Genomic DNA, 17108 nt, shown 5'->3' with positions numbered 1-17108 from the left:
TCAACGATTTATGATATCAAAAATCAAAAAAAAGATCTACTGAAGTTTTTTTCCAATTGCGAGCAAGTGGACGCAATGAACTCGCGAAAAACATTACATAAAGCTCAAAACAAAGACGTTGATAAAGTACTGACCGAGTGGATAAGGCAGAGAAGATCTGAGCAATTCCCATTAAGTCGGCAAGTTATAATGGCTCAGGTTAAAAATTTCCACCGGGATCTTGGCCTAGAGAACAGTTGCGAATATACCACTGGATGGTTTGCCCGTTTTAAGCAACGCCATGGTCTTCGGCTTACAAAACTTTGTGGAGAAAGAGCAAATGCGGATACTGAAGCGGCAGAACACTATGTCGAAACAGTTTTGAACCTTGTTCAAACTCGAAATATAACGATGGATCAGATTTTTAACGCTGACGAGACTGGCCTGTATTATAAATTTCTTCCTCCTACAACGTACACATTAGCAGGGGAAACAAACCCTAGCGGTTTAAAAGTTGCTAAAGACAGATTGACGCTGCTAGCTTGCGCCAATGCAGCGGGTACGTGCAAGTTAAGACTTACTGTAATTGGCAAAAGCAAGAATCCTCGTTGCCTGAAAGGGTTTAAAGTGTTCCCAGTTTGTTACAAAGCAAATAAAAAAGCATGGGTGACACAGGAACTATTCATTGAATGGTTCAAAAGCGAATTTGTTCAAAAATCTCGGGCACACTGCAAATCAGTAGGGCTACCTGACGATTGCAAGATTATTTTATTTTTAGATAACTGCACAGCACATCCCCCCGCATCTGTGCTAAATGCAAATAATGTTGAGATTGAGTACCTCCCCCCAAATTGCACATCAATAATTCAGCCATTGGATCAAGGTGTTTTAAGAAGCCTCAAGTGCCGCTACAAAGTAGATTTTCTGAAAAAAATGATTGATTCCTCTAATGAGGGGAAATCAATACAAGATTTCCAGAAATCCTTCAATGTAAAGGAAGCTATATGGTTAGCGGCAAAAGCCTGGAGCTCAGTAACTCGCGATACTTTAGTGCATGCATGGCGCAAGCTGATTCCTACATCGATCTTTTTCGAAGACGATCAAGAAGAATCGCCTTTTGAAGGCTTCAAATTTTCTAATGAGAAAGCCCTTCAAAGAGAACTTATAGAATACAGTGGGGAGTGGAGCGAAAAGGATATTTTCACAGATTCTGAAATTGAGGAATGTTTTAACATCGACAACGATGTTCCCATTGTCAACGAACTGTCAGACTCTGAGATAGTTGAGATGGTTTTAAATCCCGGCGCAGACAACGACGAAGTTGAAGAAAGCGATGAGGAAGATGAAAATCAAGGAGCCTTTATTTCGAACGAACGATGCATCGAGTTGACGAAAGAACTTATTAAGGGGATGGAGCAAAAACCGTTTGTGGACGAATCCCACATTATGTCAATCTATAAGATTCAGCAGTTGTTTATGCAACAAAAACCAAGTTTCCGTCAACAGAAAATGGATGAATTTTAAAAAAAAAAAAATGCTGATACTTTTTTTTCATTTTACCTATTTGTTCATTTTATAATATTTTTAATTTCTGTATATATTTTTATTTTCTGTATATATTTTTATTTTCTGTATATATATTTTAAATTTCATTCTTTTTCCCTTTTTATCTTATTAAACCTATGTATTATGCGAGACTTTATCGTTTTTTCATCTTTTTAAAACTATTTCTAAATATATTTTTTAAGTTAGGTTTGATAAACAATAAAAAAAAAGTTGTTTTGTAAAGAATCAGAAAACCGGAAAAATCAGTTATCCGGAATAGCGATGGTCCCGATCGTTCCGGATAATCGGTTCTCTACTGTATATATATATATATATATATATATATATATATATATATATATATATATATATATATATATATATATATATATATATATATATATATATATATATATATATATATATATATATATATATATATATATATATATATATATATATATATATATATATATATATATATATGCGTTATTTTTATTGTGAATAAAATTATTTTGTTCACATTAAAAATAACGACATATCAGTTTTCCACATGAGTCGCATTTCACATTAGCCATTGTTAAGTCACATTTCACTTAAATTTAATTTATTGGTATAAACGATAATTTTATGAACATAGCTCTAAAATGTGAAAAAGGCAAAAATATCATTATTTCGGTTTTATGAATAAACATCTTCCGTATTGTGGTACTGCACTATGGCAGAGGAAAAACACAAACAAGTTGCAACAAGGAAAGGAGTGGTTTAATCAATATTGGAAGAGAAATGAGCTTTGTCGGATTGCGATAATGGTTTTCTGAAGCCTGGTGGACTGCGCTGCTAACATCTTATTTTTTTATGGTGATATTGAGCTTTCTAAGTCCTGAAAACCGGTCTAGATTTTAATTAGACCAATGTGATTTTTTTCACGAATATTGGTTAAATATTAAGAAAAATATTCATTGCCTCCTTAATATTTCCTTAACTATTTTGTGATTAAAGATTGCAGTAATGTCACATGATTTTATGATGATACAAATTCATTTTGACTTACAAACAGGCTTTTCCACAGTTCTCTTCTTTACATATCTCTGTTTTCTCTTCAATTTTCTGTAGATCTTCCAAGTATTTGTAGCTATTTGGAGCTGCATTCCAAAAAGCCAAAAAAAAAAAAAAAAAAAAAAAAAAAAAAAAAGACAAAAAAAAAAAAAAAAAAAAAAAAAACGTGTAAAAAACTGTAGTTTTTTTTCGGCTAATATTTATGAAAGCATTTATGCGCTATGTGCGAAAAAATTATCGGGCTCTTTCGTTCTTTGACATTTTATTTTTTATACATTTCAAAAAGCTATGCGGCATGAATAATGAATCGTTTGTTCTCTGATTTTAGGCCTGGCAATAATTTGCGAATAGATACTCTTTGGAGTGAACATATAAGTAGTTATGAGACATTTTTAAAGTTCAGGTAACACAGCAGGAAAATGAAATATATTATGCTCATCAATTATGGATCGTTAATTCGTAATTTGTACACATATTTTTGCACGTAATATTTTTACATTTGTACACGTAATTTGTAAAAAAATTATTTTGTAATTCTTTTATGGTAGAATTTTTAAAATGGTTTATTCGTTTAAGACTAATTGAAAATAATTATATTTTGTCAAATAATTTTGGGAGCAAAATAATTGTTTTTCTTCAATATAAGTAATCAAAAGTACAATGTCTAACTTTGATTCCATCGCATTACAGTACTCAAACTTTTTTTTATTTTAATTTTTCTACCTAGGCATCAAAATGTCTTTCCTTAAAGAAGACGGTTTAAGATGACTTTAAAATTTCATTCTTGTACTAAACTTCCATGCAATTGCGACAGTGATTTACTTAAAGAAAAGTATTCATTTTCATTTTACTTACATAGAAGAGGGTTTTAATTACATGGGACGATAGGGATTTAGTCCAATAGTAGTACTATTCAGTTTTGTTTCGATGGCCTTTGCTCACGGTGTAAGATCAGGTACTTCCCGGTCAAGTACCACCCCCGATGATTTGTATCTATACTGGGCCCACGTAACCTGCACTGCAGCAGATGAAGGAGGTATCAATATCAAAGGCTGAACAAAGATTTTACGGGCAACTGGACAAAATTTGATGCAAGTCTTTTTCCAAAGCACATAAAAAGCACATATTTCCTAGATTTTCTGAAGACCTATTAAACAAAATTGAAGTTTTTATATGGATATGAAGAAATTCTCTGCCATTTTCTGTTAAAAAAACATTAATAAACACTATATTTTGGTAAGAAATTTTGATTGGGCATTCAGTAGTTTAAGGCCTCGGAACAATTGTCCCTCTCCCTTTTTAGTATAGCCTTGAATACATTAGATGAAAATCACATGCATACTTATCTTAAAATGTCATATATGATGCAAAAGTCTCTTACTTTTTCACTGAAATCCCAATATTTTTAAAATTTCCATAGAGTTAATAAGCGTACAGTACGCAAAAGAAAGATACTCGCAATAACTTTTGTTCTAATATCGGATTTTCACTCATTAGTTGTCAATCATAATGGCTCCTGGGGTTCATCTCAAATATTATAATTATTTAGTGCTAATTATTAATTAAGTTGAGAAATCAGGCAAAGAAAACGAATATTCACTGAATAAACATATTCTTTTTTTTACATATTTTGATTCTTAACCTTTAAAATATAGGGGGTAGTAACAATCTGGAAATTTTAATATTAATAGTTTAGTCAGGAGAGCGGACGAGAGACTGTTCCCCATGATGTTAATTTCCTTTCTTGCGTTTTTAGTCATGTCTTTAAAACCTATCGAGCAATTTCAAAAAAAGTTTGCATCACTTACGAAAACCATTTACCCAAAGATAATTTCGTGCAAACAATGATTTTTAATAACTATTTATTATTTTTTATCATTTAATTAAATAGTGGATGATAAAATTTTGAATTATGAGGCATAATTTTTTCTTTATTCCATGTTAATCTACGGATAGAAATCTTCAAATTCAACCGTTTTTATTTAGTGAGAGACGAAGAAAACTAAAAATAATTATATTTAAAAAATAGTTATGTGACAATAAAGAAGTATTGAATTTGGATGATCAGTTACGTTAATGTGATCAACTTGACATATGCAAACGTAGCTTGTGTAAAAGCTCATTCATATAGCCGTTTGCTAATCATTTTCTTTTGAGTTTTAAATACTATGCTTCTTCTGATGACGCCTGAGAATTTATTCATAATTTAAAGAGTTTTGAATAAAACATTATAGTCAACGAATGTCGATTTTTGTAAAAGTATGTTTCCGATAAATTACGGGTATACATCGGATTTCATAGAAATTCTTAAGTTGATTCAATCGATAATTAATACAATTTCAATAATATACATACGTATGCATAGATTTGAAACATTATATTAATAAATTTCTTCGATATATATTTTATAAATAGAAAGCAATAACTACTTAAATGAAGATGCAAATTTTATAAAAGAAATCGTCATATTTTCTTCAATGAAATTTTAAAATCGACGATGATTATCTAATATGGTGTTTAGATAATGCGTATCACTACAAAGAAAATAGAGTTGCCGAATAGGTAGCCAACATTTTCAAACGTATTATCATTTCTCAGCACCTCATCTTTAGTCTCAAACGTCTTAATATTAGATAAAATTTCTGATTACATGACCGTTTGTATTTCGCAGAAATACGCAACTATGTAACGATATTTTTAGATTTTTCAAAATTTCATTCCTTACGTTACCATGTAAATTATTATTTTAATAATATAATATATTTAGTACTTTAATTTAGGTTTTTCTTTAAATTAAACATTTGTTTTTAAATTATTGTCAATTTTTTAATAAAAGAAAGCTTAAAATTATAGCTCAAAATTAGACTTTAAGAAATTAAAAACATTCTGAAGCTTGAAAAAAACTCGATGCAAAACTGGTAACTATTTACTAATCATGCTAATTTTTCGAAAAATAAAGAAAAATTATTGTTAAAAATTGTAAGTAACATATTCAACATGATTTCAACAACGATAGTATCAATCGAAATCAATTTCTTCAAATTTTACAGTAAAAAAAGTCTTTCGCCCATACGGTTTTTAACAGTTTTAGACTCCATTGATTTTTTTTAAATATTTGGAAATTTATACATTTAACGAAGTTATTTTAACAGATTCGCAATATTTCTAAATAAGTTTTCTATTTTAACTGTTGCAACAAAAAGTCATTTCATTATGCCCTATTATTAGTGGTTTGTACTGCACTTGATGCAAGAAATTATATTATAAATTGTAAAAATGCATCTATGTCTGATATATATTCGAACATAAAGTCAATTTTATTCATTTTATTAAAAAAAAACTCATTTAAAATTATAATTTCCACAGCCCTGGCACCGGCACACTCAGCCATTAAGCAATCATTCACACAATTTATCCTATCTTCTTCATGATAAGGAAATATATTGTGCTCAGTTTAATTTTTTGTCTTATTCTATTATTTCCATTGTACTGCTTATAGTTAACTTTTGTATATAGAAAAAAAAGCGAAAATATATTATATGGGCCATTAACATAATTGACCCACTTCTGAAGAATGTGTTGAGATTGTATATCTATCATCGTATTTATAAAGATCAATTTCATTTCGAAACAAAGCTTGTCCACTTTCAAAAACGATCAAAGCAACAATATCATGCGAATACATGAAAACTCACTTATAGAAAAAAAAATACCATAAATCCCTGAAATAGGGCTTTTGCTCGGAAAAAAAGAACCACCCTCTTAAACTTACATTATTTAAAATTATGTGAAACTAACTTTTCATATAATACGTATTCAAAAGAGTGATAATTTCCCCAGTTCATTTCGGATAATTGTGACTATAATGTAATGATAACTATTATAATATTATAATAACTAGAATAATAACTATTGTTATTATTGAAGCATTCATTTAGAGCAACATTTTTATTTTCAATTTTTGTGTTGAATGCTGCCTTTCAGTGACGGCTCGGTTCTCAAGTTAGTTAGAGTGTTCAAACAGTATTATATTTATAAAATATAACACTTTACAAAATATCTTTCATTTAAAACTAAATTTTGCACTGTATTTCACAGAAGGTTAAATATGGTGTTAAGAAGGTACGTACAAATTTCATAATTTTTTGTGATAATTTTTTGAAATGAGTCATCTCAGATTTTCTTCCGTAATTTATCAGGGTTGACAAGTTTCTGACGCAGGATAGTTCGTTTTAGATATTTCCAATGTTTTTACTGTCATGTAAAAACCCTTTTTTAACCAGATCTCCTCCTTTAAAGCCAGTTTAAGGCTGGCATTATATTTTTTCTAGTTCTACAAACTAAAATTTAAATAAAAAAAGAGCATGCAATATCTATCTATACATAATAATAAAAGCGGCTGTGTGTGTGTGTGTATGTCTGTAATCACAATATATCGCCCCAGAAGCCTCGCCCGGGCACGAAACTCGGCCCATAATTGTGTTTTGACATAATGAAGAAGTATTTTTTTTCTTTTTCAAAAATTTTGATTAGTTATTTAGTTATCAGTCATTTTGTAAGTCTATGCGTTTCGTCTGCTTTTTCGTCTTCAAAGAGCCATATTCAAAAAACTATTAAAAAATGCATATACTTTTCCCCACTCTTATAAATGTATGCTAATGCGAACCTCACAATTGAAATATTAATTTTCGACAACTTAAACCAATAATATACGAAGTAATTAATAATTTAATTGTAAAGTTCGCATTAGTTTACATTTATTAAAGTGGAGAAAAGTTTAACTTTTGTATTAAAAATGTGGCAACATATTCGATACGTAAATAGAACGCTTCGCTTTGATATATTTGTCGCTGTTCATAATTGTTATAATAAGTTTTTCTTCTTCTTTCCACGCTCTATTTTTTTTTTCTTAAGCGAAGACGATAATTTTTATAGCGATATTGTAGTACTTTGTACAACTAAAAATTCTTTTCACAACACTTTAAAAATATTTGCTTTATTTTCTTTATATATACAGAGAACAGTGGGCAAAGAATTCGATTAGGTTGAAAAACATTTCGCTAAAAAGGAACGAATTCCAAAAGAAAAAATAAACAACTTAAAGAATAAAAATGTTGATGCCAGCCAATTTTTTGAAAGTTAACTTAGAAATAACAAACCAAACGATGTTAACAAAATGACGTAGAAAGCGCAACTAGATCAAAATCATACAAGCACAACTAGATCAAATTATAATACCTGAGTGCTTGACGTAACAGATATAGAAGTAGAATTTGATACCATAAAAAATTATATAGAAATAGAAATTGATACCATAAAAAGTTTATTCGTTTTCGTGTTCATTTCATGTATTTAGCATTTTAGTTCTTTTTTTCCTTAAGCGTTGCAGCTATATAATTTCAAACATCCTCAAGAGCTATAACACATCTGCAGCAGAACTGGATATGAAGACAAAATTGCTGGACAGGAACACTTTAATTGTCCACTAATCTTCAGATTTCCTGCCATGTTTTAAAAAACTTTATTTGTGAAAACCTTCAGCGTGGCGGACAGATGGCCGCCTTAGGCGGCTAGTCTTTAATAAAGCTACGAAAGATAGTTGACAAAAATGACTTGATTACACTGGGAAACGAATTTTTTGTTGCATTTGTGCAAATACTTGATCTTGAGCAAATACATGATCTTCTTTTCTAATGTTTTCAGAAAATTTGAAAAAAATTTCTTTCTAATTATAATTAAAAATATAAAGAATAGCGTTTCCTTTGTATTTTCAGCATACATTATTTATTTTGTTTTTGAAAAATAAATAATGCATTCAAACCTCTTTTTTTTTTGGGCAGTGGATAGAAGCTGTATAAAATAATCCCTAAAATAATCGAGTATTTCTATCACCACTGGATGAAGATTCCACGTGCAGTAAATGGTAAACGTGAAATCTGTCGAGTCATATAATTCTCCATGTTCCTATAACAAATCATACATTTAGAAGTACTGAGTTGGAGATTGATCGTTCTCTGCTTCAAGCCAAATTTACGATCTGTGGATGAATGAATCCGTGTATAAATGGGTTCGCACTCTAAACAGGCTGTGACATGTCTATGTGGCAGAAGTTAAATTTTTGGTAATAGATGGCGCCACTATAAAACAAGAATAAACGCATCCCCTTTGCCTCAACTGTATATGACAGCAACAACAAATATGCATGTCGTTGTTAGTTTTCGTACATGTATTCAATAGTAGCCTACAAGTAGTCCTAATGTTGTGTGTATTTAACCTTCAAATATGGCTAACTCTAGCTATTTTTTTTAAATTTCCAATTGTAAGTGCGAATTAGAAAAAAAGGAAAGGGGTAAAATGAAAAGCAAGCAAATAAATAATTGAGCTACCGGGGAAAAAAGTCAGCGAATAAAAAACAGAAAAGAAGATGTGACCGAAGTCTTGGCCTCATAAGCCCTCTAGATTATCCTCACAGTGTAAACTCAGAGCTGCTATGTAATGATGTCCAGCACTAAAAAAAATAAGCGAAATATCTATATTATATAAAACGCTAATACGTAATAACAATAAACGCTAATAACAATAAAACCGATGATATTTCTTTTCTCGCGTTGGCAACAGTTTTCATTTTTTAATTGATAGAATTCGGCTCGCAAGAGCACGTAGTGAGCATCATATGTCTAATCAGGTGAATTCTCACCGAATTATCGAAAAAATTCTCACAAAATTATCTTCATCGAAGCCGATGCTTTACATCCGGCGCTCAGTACTATTTCATATTGTTTTACAACACATGGTTTTAGCCCTCCGGTGGGAAAGACTTTAAAACAAAACTTACAACAGTCACTTTTCTCAACAATTGAAATTTAGAATAGTGTGATTAAGAAAAATATGTGAACTGTTTGCAATTTCAAATTAATATTGAAATGCACAGGTTTAGAATTTTCTACAGTGAAAAGTTTTCGGAACTTCAGTGTTCAAAAAAATATACAAAAGCTAGACGTTAAGAACTTATCCAATGAGTGAGCAAATCGAGCATCGCAGAAATGAACTGCGAAAGCAGTTCCGGGGGTTGGCGAGCGCCAGCGAGCAGGGGGCGAAGCCTCCTAGTCTTGAATAAATTTTGGTCTAATGACTGGATTTGCTCGTGCTGGGACTCAATGGCTTGTGGAGATGACCTCAAATACGCTAATTATTAATTATATATTACAAGTTACGAAACCAGACGAAACATATTTTCTCTGAATAAACATGCCTTTTTTTCGACGGATTCGGATATCTGACTCCCAAACTAGTCACAATATCGGAAATAAGAGTCCCAGTAATTTAGCCAGGAGAGCAGTCAAAAGTTTGAACCATTTAATGTCAATTTTACTTTTTGCGAGTGAACTGAAAAATTTTGCTCAAAATTACAGAATTTTAAAACTTAAAAAAGAAGAACGTGTGATGATGCTATCACAATACCCTTACTTTTTAACCTTTCGGCCTTCGCCTAAATTTTTAAAATTACCTTTTCTGACGATACCTTGCGCCTATCAATTTTTAACAGTAATCGCGTTAACCTTACTAAGCCTGATTACCCGAATGGTCGCAAAGTTCGATTGTTGACACTGCTTGAGGTACGTTGGCAAATTTTAAAATTTGATTTCCTTCAGGAAGAAGAATTTATTTTCTTATACTTAAATTACTCTTGTTTTATTTAGTCTTGCATTTATACAGTCTAAATAATTCTGATGAAGTAATTATTTACGTACCTATTTAGAAATAGCTATTTTTAATGATGGAGCGTACAGATAAGGGAACACGTGTCTCCTTCTGAAAACTCTTCAGTCATGTTGATTTTTTTAAGAACGTTCCGGTCCCTTCTGAGAAAGATATTGATTTAGAAAAGATTTTAAAAAGAAAGCGGATTCATAACATTCTGCTATTTTATTCAGTTTCCAAACAGGTAGATTTCCTCTAGGCGTGGAAGAAATTTTGACCAGGAAAACCTATGGTCAAAAATATACAGCCCCTCTTCTTCTATTAGAAGCAGTAATAAGACACAATGCAATTTTTAATCTTATCCGCCTTTGTTTAGCAAAGCAAAGCACACGCATGTTATTTATACTCCGCCAATTTCTAAACCCATTAACTTCTTTTAAAATTTAAAAGGGTACATAAAAATAACAACATAAATATTTCCAGATACTATTTCTTAATGGTTGTTTTAAGGCCAAAATAGTCTGGTTGGTAGGGTGTTGGATTCGTATTTATGAGAACGGGAGTTCGAATCCAGCCAGCAGAAGTATCCCAGTGGATTAAATGGCGATTGGTGTACGTTATATCTGTCAGGGTTACAAAGTCCACCAAGTTCCCATAACATATTAATACCTTCTGGGAAGAGAATTGATGGCTCAGGGGATAGAGCGCTCAGCTCCCAATGAGGTGACCCGGGCTTGATCCAAGCGACGACTCGTCAATACGAAATCCGCATCTGGCGTGGACCGACCACAGTGCTGACGTAAAATATCGTCAGTGGTAGATGGATTATGGGTTTCAGTCCCCTTACCATCAGGCTAACCGTGGGACGTTTTCGTTGTTTTCCTATTCATGTAATGCAAATGCGGCTTAGTTCCATCAAAAAGTCCTCCACGAAGGAAAATTTATCTCAGTACTTAATCGAGAAGTTCCCTTGTCTTCTGGATTGGGCTCAAAATTACAAGGCTCTGTAGTTGAACATTAGTAGCCGTAAACTCTAAACTGGATCGACAGTTCAACGATGGTTATAAAATAAAATAAAATACCTCTGGGGGTACTACTTCAGGAGTTTCCTTGCTTTCTAGATTGGGTTCGAAATTACAAGGCTCCGGAGTTGAACATTGATTGTCATAAACCGGACTGTTCAACGATGGTTATTAAATGATTTTATAAGGAAATTTAACTAGGCAAATTTTATTTCATTCCGTTCGCCGCATAACACAAATAGGTATTTCGTCGAAAAAGTTTTTGCTATGTAATGATGTCAATTTTTCGTCTCCTGTCGTCTCCTGTCAATGATGTTGCTATGTAATGAATCAATTTTTCGTCTCCTTATTCTTTATGATTTCGGGGGCATTAAGCGAAGTAAAGTTTGGGTAACATTTGGATTTCAACTGTCAGCCGAAGTGCAACCCAGTCTCTGCCTAATTGGCCTATGGTAAGAGATTAGACAGGAGGGAGTGGCTATATTTTGGAAAAGCTGAAACGCCTTCGGAATCTTGTTGCAATCTGAGAATCTGAGCTGAATCTTGTCGCAAGATGCACTAGCAACTGATTTCTCCGCCCGTTAACATAGCTGGGGACGAGATTATTAAAACCATTCAAAACATGACACAGTTCAATCCTCTGATTCTTTGATTTTTGTACCAATTCAAAACTTTATTCCACCTACAATAACATCAATAAACAGGATTAGTTATGACGTATATCATAACGTCGAACGTCATTCCCTCCCTCTGCTTGTTCCAAATATTCTCTTGAACTGAATCCTCAACATGGCGTTTTTCGCTTAACATGATAAAACTCCTGACATGAAAGTGAGTAAATTCATTACATTATTAGATCTAAATTGTTCATTCAATTACACTGAATGAGCAAAACTCATGGGATAGCAGGGCTCTGATTTGTGGATGGACAGCACGTGTGACCAACGCCACCTGGTGGCCTCTGCGACAGTCTCAGTTGTGCGTTAGACATTGCTTTAAGTGGTTGTGTGAGTGATCAGGTAAAATGCAACGTCGTTGTGGGTTGACGACATTCGAACGCGACATGGTTGTGGGTACCCGACGCATGGGACATTCCATTTCGGAAGTGGTTCAGGAATTCGGCTTCCCAAGGTCAACCGTGTCGAGCATTTACCGAGAATGGGTGAATGAGGGTGTCACAGTCCACAACAGACACCATACCGTGCGTCCACAGGCCCTAAATGAACGAGGCAGGCGAAACCTGAGACGAGTGGTAACTCGAGATGGGAGAGCAAATGTGCAACAAATCACGGCTGAATTCAACACTGGCCGTGTCCCAGTGGACAATCCGTCGGAACATGCGTGTTCTCGGTTATGAGAGCCGTCGCCCCACACGTGTGCCACTGCTAACCCAGCGTCATCGGAGAATTCGGCGTGCATTTGCCACCAATCACCACGGATGGACACTGCAGCAGTGGCTTAACGTGATCTGGTCTGACGAATCACGTTATCAACTGCTCCATGCTGATGGGAGGCACCGTGTGTGGCGCACACCGCACGAAGCGATGGATCCAGCATGCCAAGTGGGCACAGTCCAGGCCGGTGGCCTATCAGTCATGGTGTTGGGTGCATTTTCGATGGCTGGTCGATACGAACTAGGTTCGCACCGACCACAGTGTTAACGTAAAATACCCTCAGTAGAAGACCGATCATGGGTTGGATCCATCTGCCTTTACGGTACGCTAACCGTGAATGATTTTCTTGTTTTTAACGTAAAGCAAATTTTCTCGCGTTTCGCAAATGCGGGTTAGTTCCCTCAAAAGGCCGCTTTAAAGACAAATCTCTCCCAATACTTGATCCACGATTGTCTTCTGGATTGGGTTCAATGCCACAAGGCTAACGTCCAAAAAAAGATTGGGTCAGCGATGGTGATAATATAAGGTAATAATGTCATGGGTTATAAGTTATCCTTATTAGTTAGTTATAAGTTAGTTAAAGTTATACCCTCTAACAACATTATCGTAACAAACGATACCGCAATCCGTTAATATTTATTTCGATAGGATAAACTACGAAAGATGTGTTTTGCTTTATCTAACAGCGCAAAGCCACGAAGAGGGAGAAAATGCAACGATAAATTAAAAAAAAGTATATTGGTATTTGTTTAGCTTTATTAATTATGTTAATATATGTTTCTCAGTTTTGTATATGAATTTTTAGTGTTGTTTAAAACTCATTCAATGATTATTTTCACACCGAAGAGCGAGTATTGAGCTAGTAATAATGATTGAAGTTTCATATCATTCTACATTTCTCTTTGGTTATTTCAACTACTGGGGTTGGACACAAATATGCAAACACTTCTTCATTAACTCTAATGTAAACACTCTGTCTTTTAACAATAAACATGGCATGATTTTACACGGAAAAACTGTTTGAACATTTTGAAAGATCATGATTGAAGTTTTTAGAAATGATGTCATTTTTACGCATGCTATGTCTGAGTCGGCCAGCATGAGGTGAGGAAGTTATTAACTTATTTCTAACTGTAATACAAGCAAGTCTTGAATTCTGTAGAATTGTAATATTTATATTAGAATGCTTTTTTAATTATAGTGGTATTGAAAAAGGAATGAAGTTTAAACTACATACTCTCATTTCAGTCGATGCAAATTTTGCGCAAATTAAAAAGACACTATTTATAAAAGCTTCAAGCATTGTCCTTTAAACTGAGCTAAAAGCTTTGCCGTGTAAAATCTTTGCTTAATGTTATTGCTTATGTTTTTTTTTAATTTTAATTTTCGCCAAAATTTACAATTTGTTTTTTTAATTATTTAAATAGATATGATGTAAAACGAAAGAGATAATTCAAACGAATTTTTTAAAAGTTGAACAAGTGGTTAAAGAAAACAAAAAAATATATTTTAGCAACAAATAAGCTACTTTTATCGACAAATAAGTTAAGTTTTAAAGCAAAAACAAGCCATACCTTAATCCTTATTTTTAATTAAAGTTTTGAATTAATTGGCGTACAATCAAATGTTGCATTTATGTATTAGCAATGATAAATATTAAGTCAATTTACGTAAATTAAGCAAATATAATAAAGAATATAGTTCTATGTATCAATTGCTTTGATCAGGAAGTTAAATAACTCACAACTTATTCCGCATTTTTCAAACTTTTCCATCCTGCTTTGTTCTTAAATCCCTTATTATAGTTACGAAGAAAAAACTAATTTTAATATTTTGTGCAATAAATCGATTGAATTTCTTTTATGCCTCAACTAACTATGAAAATATGTTTGCTTTTAATATTTGATATATCAATAAAGTGCTCGAAAACTGAACTTATGCTTTGCGTTTAATCATTGTATTTATGACTTATTTGCATGATAATTAACAATTATTCATTGAATAATGCAGTGCTTCTGGAATTATTATTTATTTCAGAATTGCATGAAATTTATGCAAACAATACATTATATTAAAATTTCAAAAGATCGAGTGATGCCTTGTACTAGTTTGCTTCTAAATTCACTTAGATATTTTAATAATGGTTTTCTTAGATTAACATGCTTTTTCAACTTTGTTTTAAATTTTAATTTTATAAAATCCATACGGTCATCTTTTTAAGATCATTCCGTAATATTTTGCACGAATATTATATTCCACAATTTCTTTCAATAGGAACAGGCATTTTTGGAAGAGAAAATGACATCTCGGTACGTTTTAAATAATGATATTTTTCAAGTTTATATATATATATATATATATATATATATATATATATATATATATATATATATATATATATATATATATATATATATATATATATATATATATATATATATATATATATATATAATATTTCAGTAATATTTATATAATGTTTCTTCTATTTTTCTTCTTTCTAACTTCAGTATTAAAATATAGAATAAATGTAATTATATCCACGAATAAATTAATATCAAATCGGATGCAATAAATATTTCGGACATTCACCAAAGCGACTATGTGATTGTCAACATTCACCGGTTAAAGTCAACAACTACCGATTTCGGTCATTCACAGTGACATGCACATCATTTACATAATAATCTCACCAGGACGTTTATTTCATACTTTGCCTAAATAGCATCGAGTATTATATAGAATAGCTAGGCATTATATATAATGCCTAGGGAAAGTATGTAATACTTCTCATATTTCATACTTTGCCTAAAAACGTCAGGCAATATATATAATGTCGGCGTTTTAAACTTTGCCTTCAACATATATACCATAAGTTCACATAATACTTGAATTAACCCACGAAATTAAAAAATAATACTTATGCATACATGTATAATTTGTTAGTTGAAATAATTTCAAAATGGTTAGATATTTAATATTAGATTTCATAGGAACTATTCGACTGATTTTGCTCAAATTTTATATTTTTTGCCATGTAAAATTGTTTTCTTTAAAATGATGCAAAAAATTATAGCAAATGCACTATACAATTAAAAAATTTTCAACCATTTTAAATAAAAAAAAAGATGATAAATATTTAATAAAATGCATTTTTGGCATGGAATTCTTTTTGGACAAACGAATTTTATAATTGTGTTCAAAGATTTTTCAATTCGCTTAAGAAGTTTTCGAGATTTAGCTAAATACGCACACATCGAGGAAAGTTACTTTTTCTGATTCTGTATTTTCTTTTAAATAATAAAATTCTTTTTTTTGTGTGATTAGCTTAATCATTAGCTTAAAATAATCATTTTTATTACAAAAACTTTTGTTCACAGATACACAAAGTGAAATTATTTTTGCTAACGATTACGATTAAATCGTAGTTATCATTAATAACAATCTCATTTACCGATATGCGCAATCATATTGGTCATTTATGAACAAATTACGCAAAAGACCTTTCTTAGATTTAGTATATGTAAAATAGAAATGAAAAGTTTATAAAAACCAATTTTACTCGTAGATAATGTTGCCTAAATTTGACAAATTCAAGATAAATTTGCCTAAACATTTTTTTCACGTAAATTTGAAAAATTGCAAAATTTCTCCAGTAGCTGCCTGCACATTATTGGGATTTTCCTTCCTTGTTGAAATACTCATTTAAGTTAGTTATCTCTTTAAGCTGTTTACTTTTAAAACATAAGCTGACAAATTATAAGCTTATTCGAGTCAAAACTAGCCATATTCTAGAAAACACGTGGGAAGTTAGTGTAGATCTATAAAGTGATTGGGCAACGATCTTATTTTGAATTCACTCTGCACTATGACAATCGCAATGTTAAACTGACATGTTGTTTTGACTCTCTTCATTATTGGGTGCATCTTCAGTTAGCATCGTATCAGCCCGATTTTTCAAATCTATCAAAAATTCTTTATACTGGAAGAATATGTAACTGAGTTTAATGAACATTCATATAACTTCTTACATCTCGATTAGTTTTTAAAATCTCGGGCCTTATAAAGACATCCGGAATGTGTTGAAAGTGCACCAAAGTCAACATTCATGCAATTCGGCGGATTAGTGAGATCAAGGTCTACAGCGAGTGACTGGAACTGGAGGCTATGAGCACAAAATCTTGTAGATTCACTTCTTAACCAAATACAGATACGGATTTCAATTTATATTTAACAAAGTAAGATAATGTAATAGGTTAATGGAGTAGGATGAAGTAATTATTATTTAAATTACGATACGAAAGTAAATTTATCAAAGGATTCTAATTTTTTGTCTGATGAGATTCGATCGGCTATAAGTTCAATGTCCTCAAAATTGCTGAAATATTTATCAAATCTGAAAATTAAA

At 31.9% G+C, this 17108-nt stretch overlaps 1 protein-coding gene across 1 annotated transcript; it reads left to right on the top strand.

Annotated features, from left to right (window-relative positions):
• The first annotated feature begins 75 nt into the window (after window positions 1-75).
• LOC107453175 (tigger transposable element-derived protein 2) lies at window positions 76-1503 on the top strand. Its single transcript, XM_016069881.4, has one exon. It carries the CDS (start codon window positions 76-78, stop codon window positions 1501-1503), a length of 1428 nt encoding a protein of 475 aa, XP_015925367.3.
• Window positions 1504-17108: the final 15605 nt, after the last annotated feature.

Source organism: Parasteatoda tepidariorum, chromosome 4 (assembly GCF_982258835.1).
Source record: "Parasteatoda tepidariorum strain Cologne lab strain chromosome 4, Ptep-v5.0, whole genome shotgun sequence".
Lineage (NCBI taxonomy): Eukaryota > Metazoa > Arthropoda > Arachnida > Araneae > Theridiidae > Parasteatoda > Parasteatoda tepidariorum.
This window is presented reverse-complemented; position numbering and strand designations above follow the sequence as displayed.

Coding starts and splice junctions, on each gene's coding strand:
- LOC107453175 (XM_016069881.4), top strand. CDS start 76: ATGAACTCGCGAAAAACATTACATAAAGCTCAAAACAAAGACGTTGAT.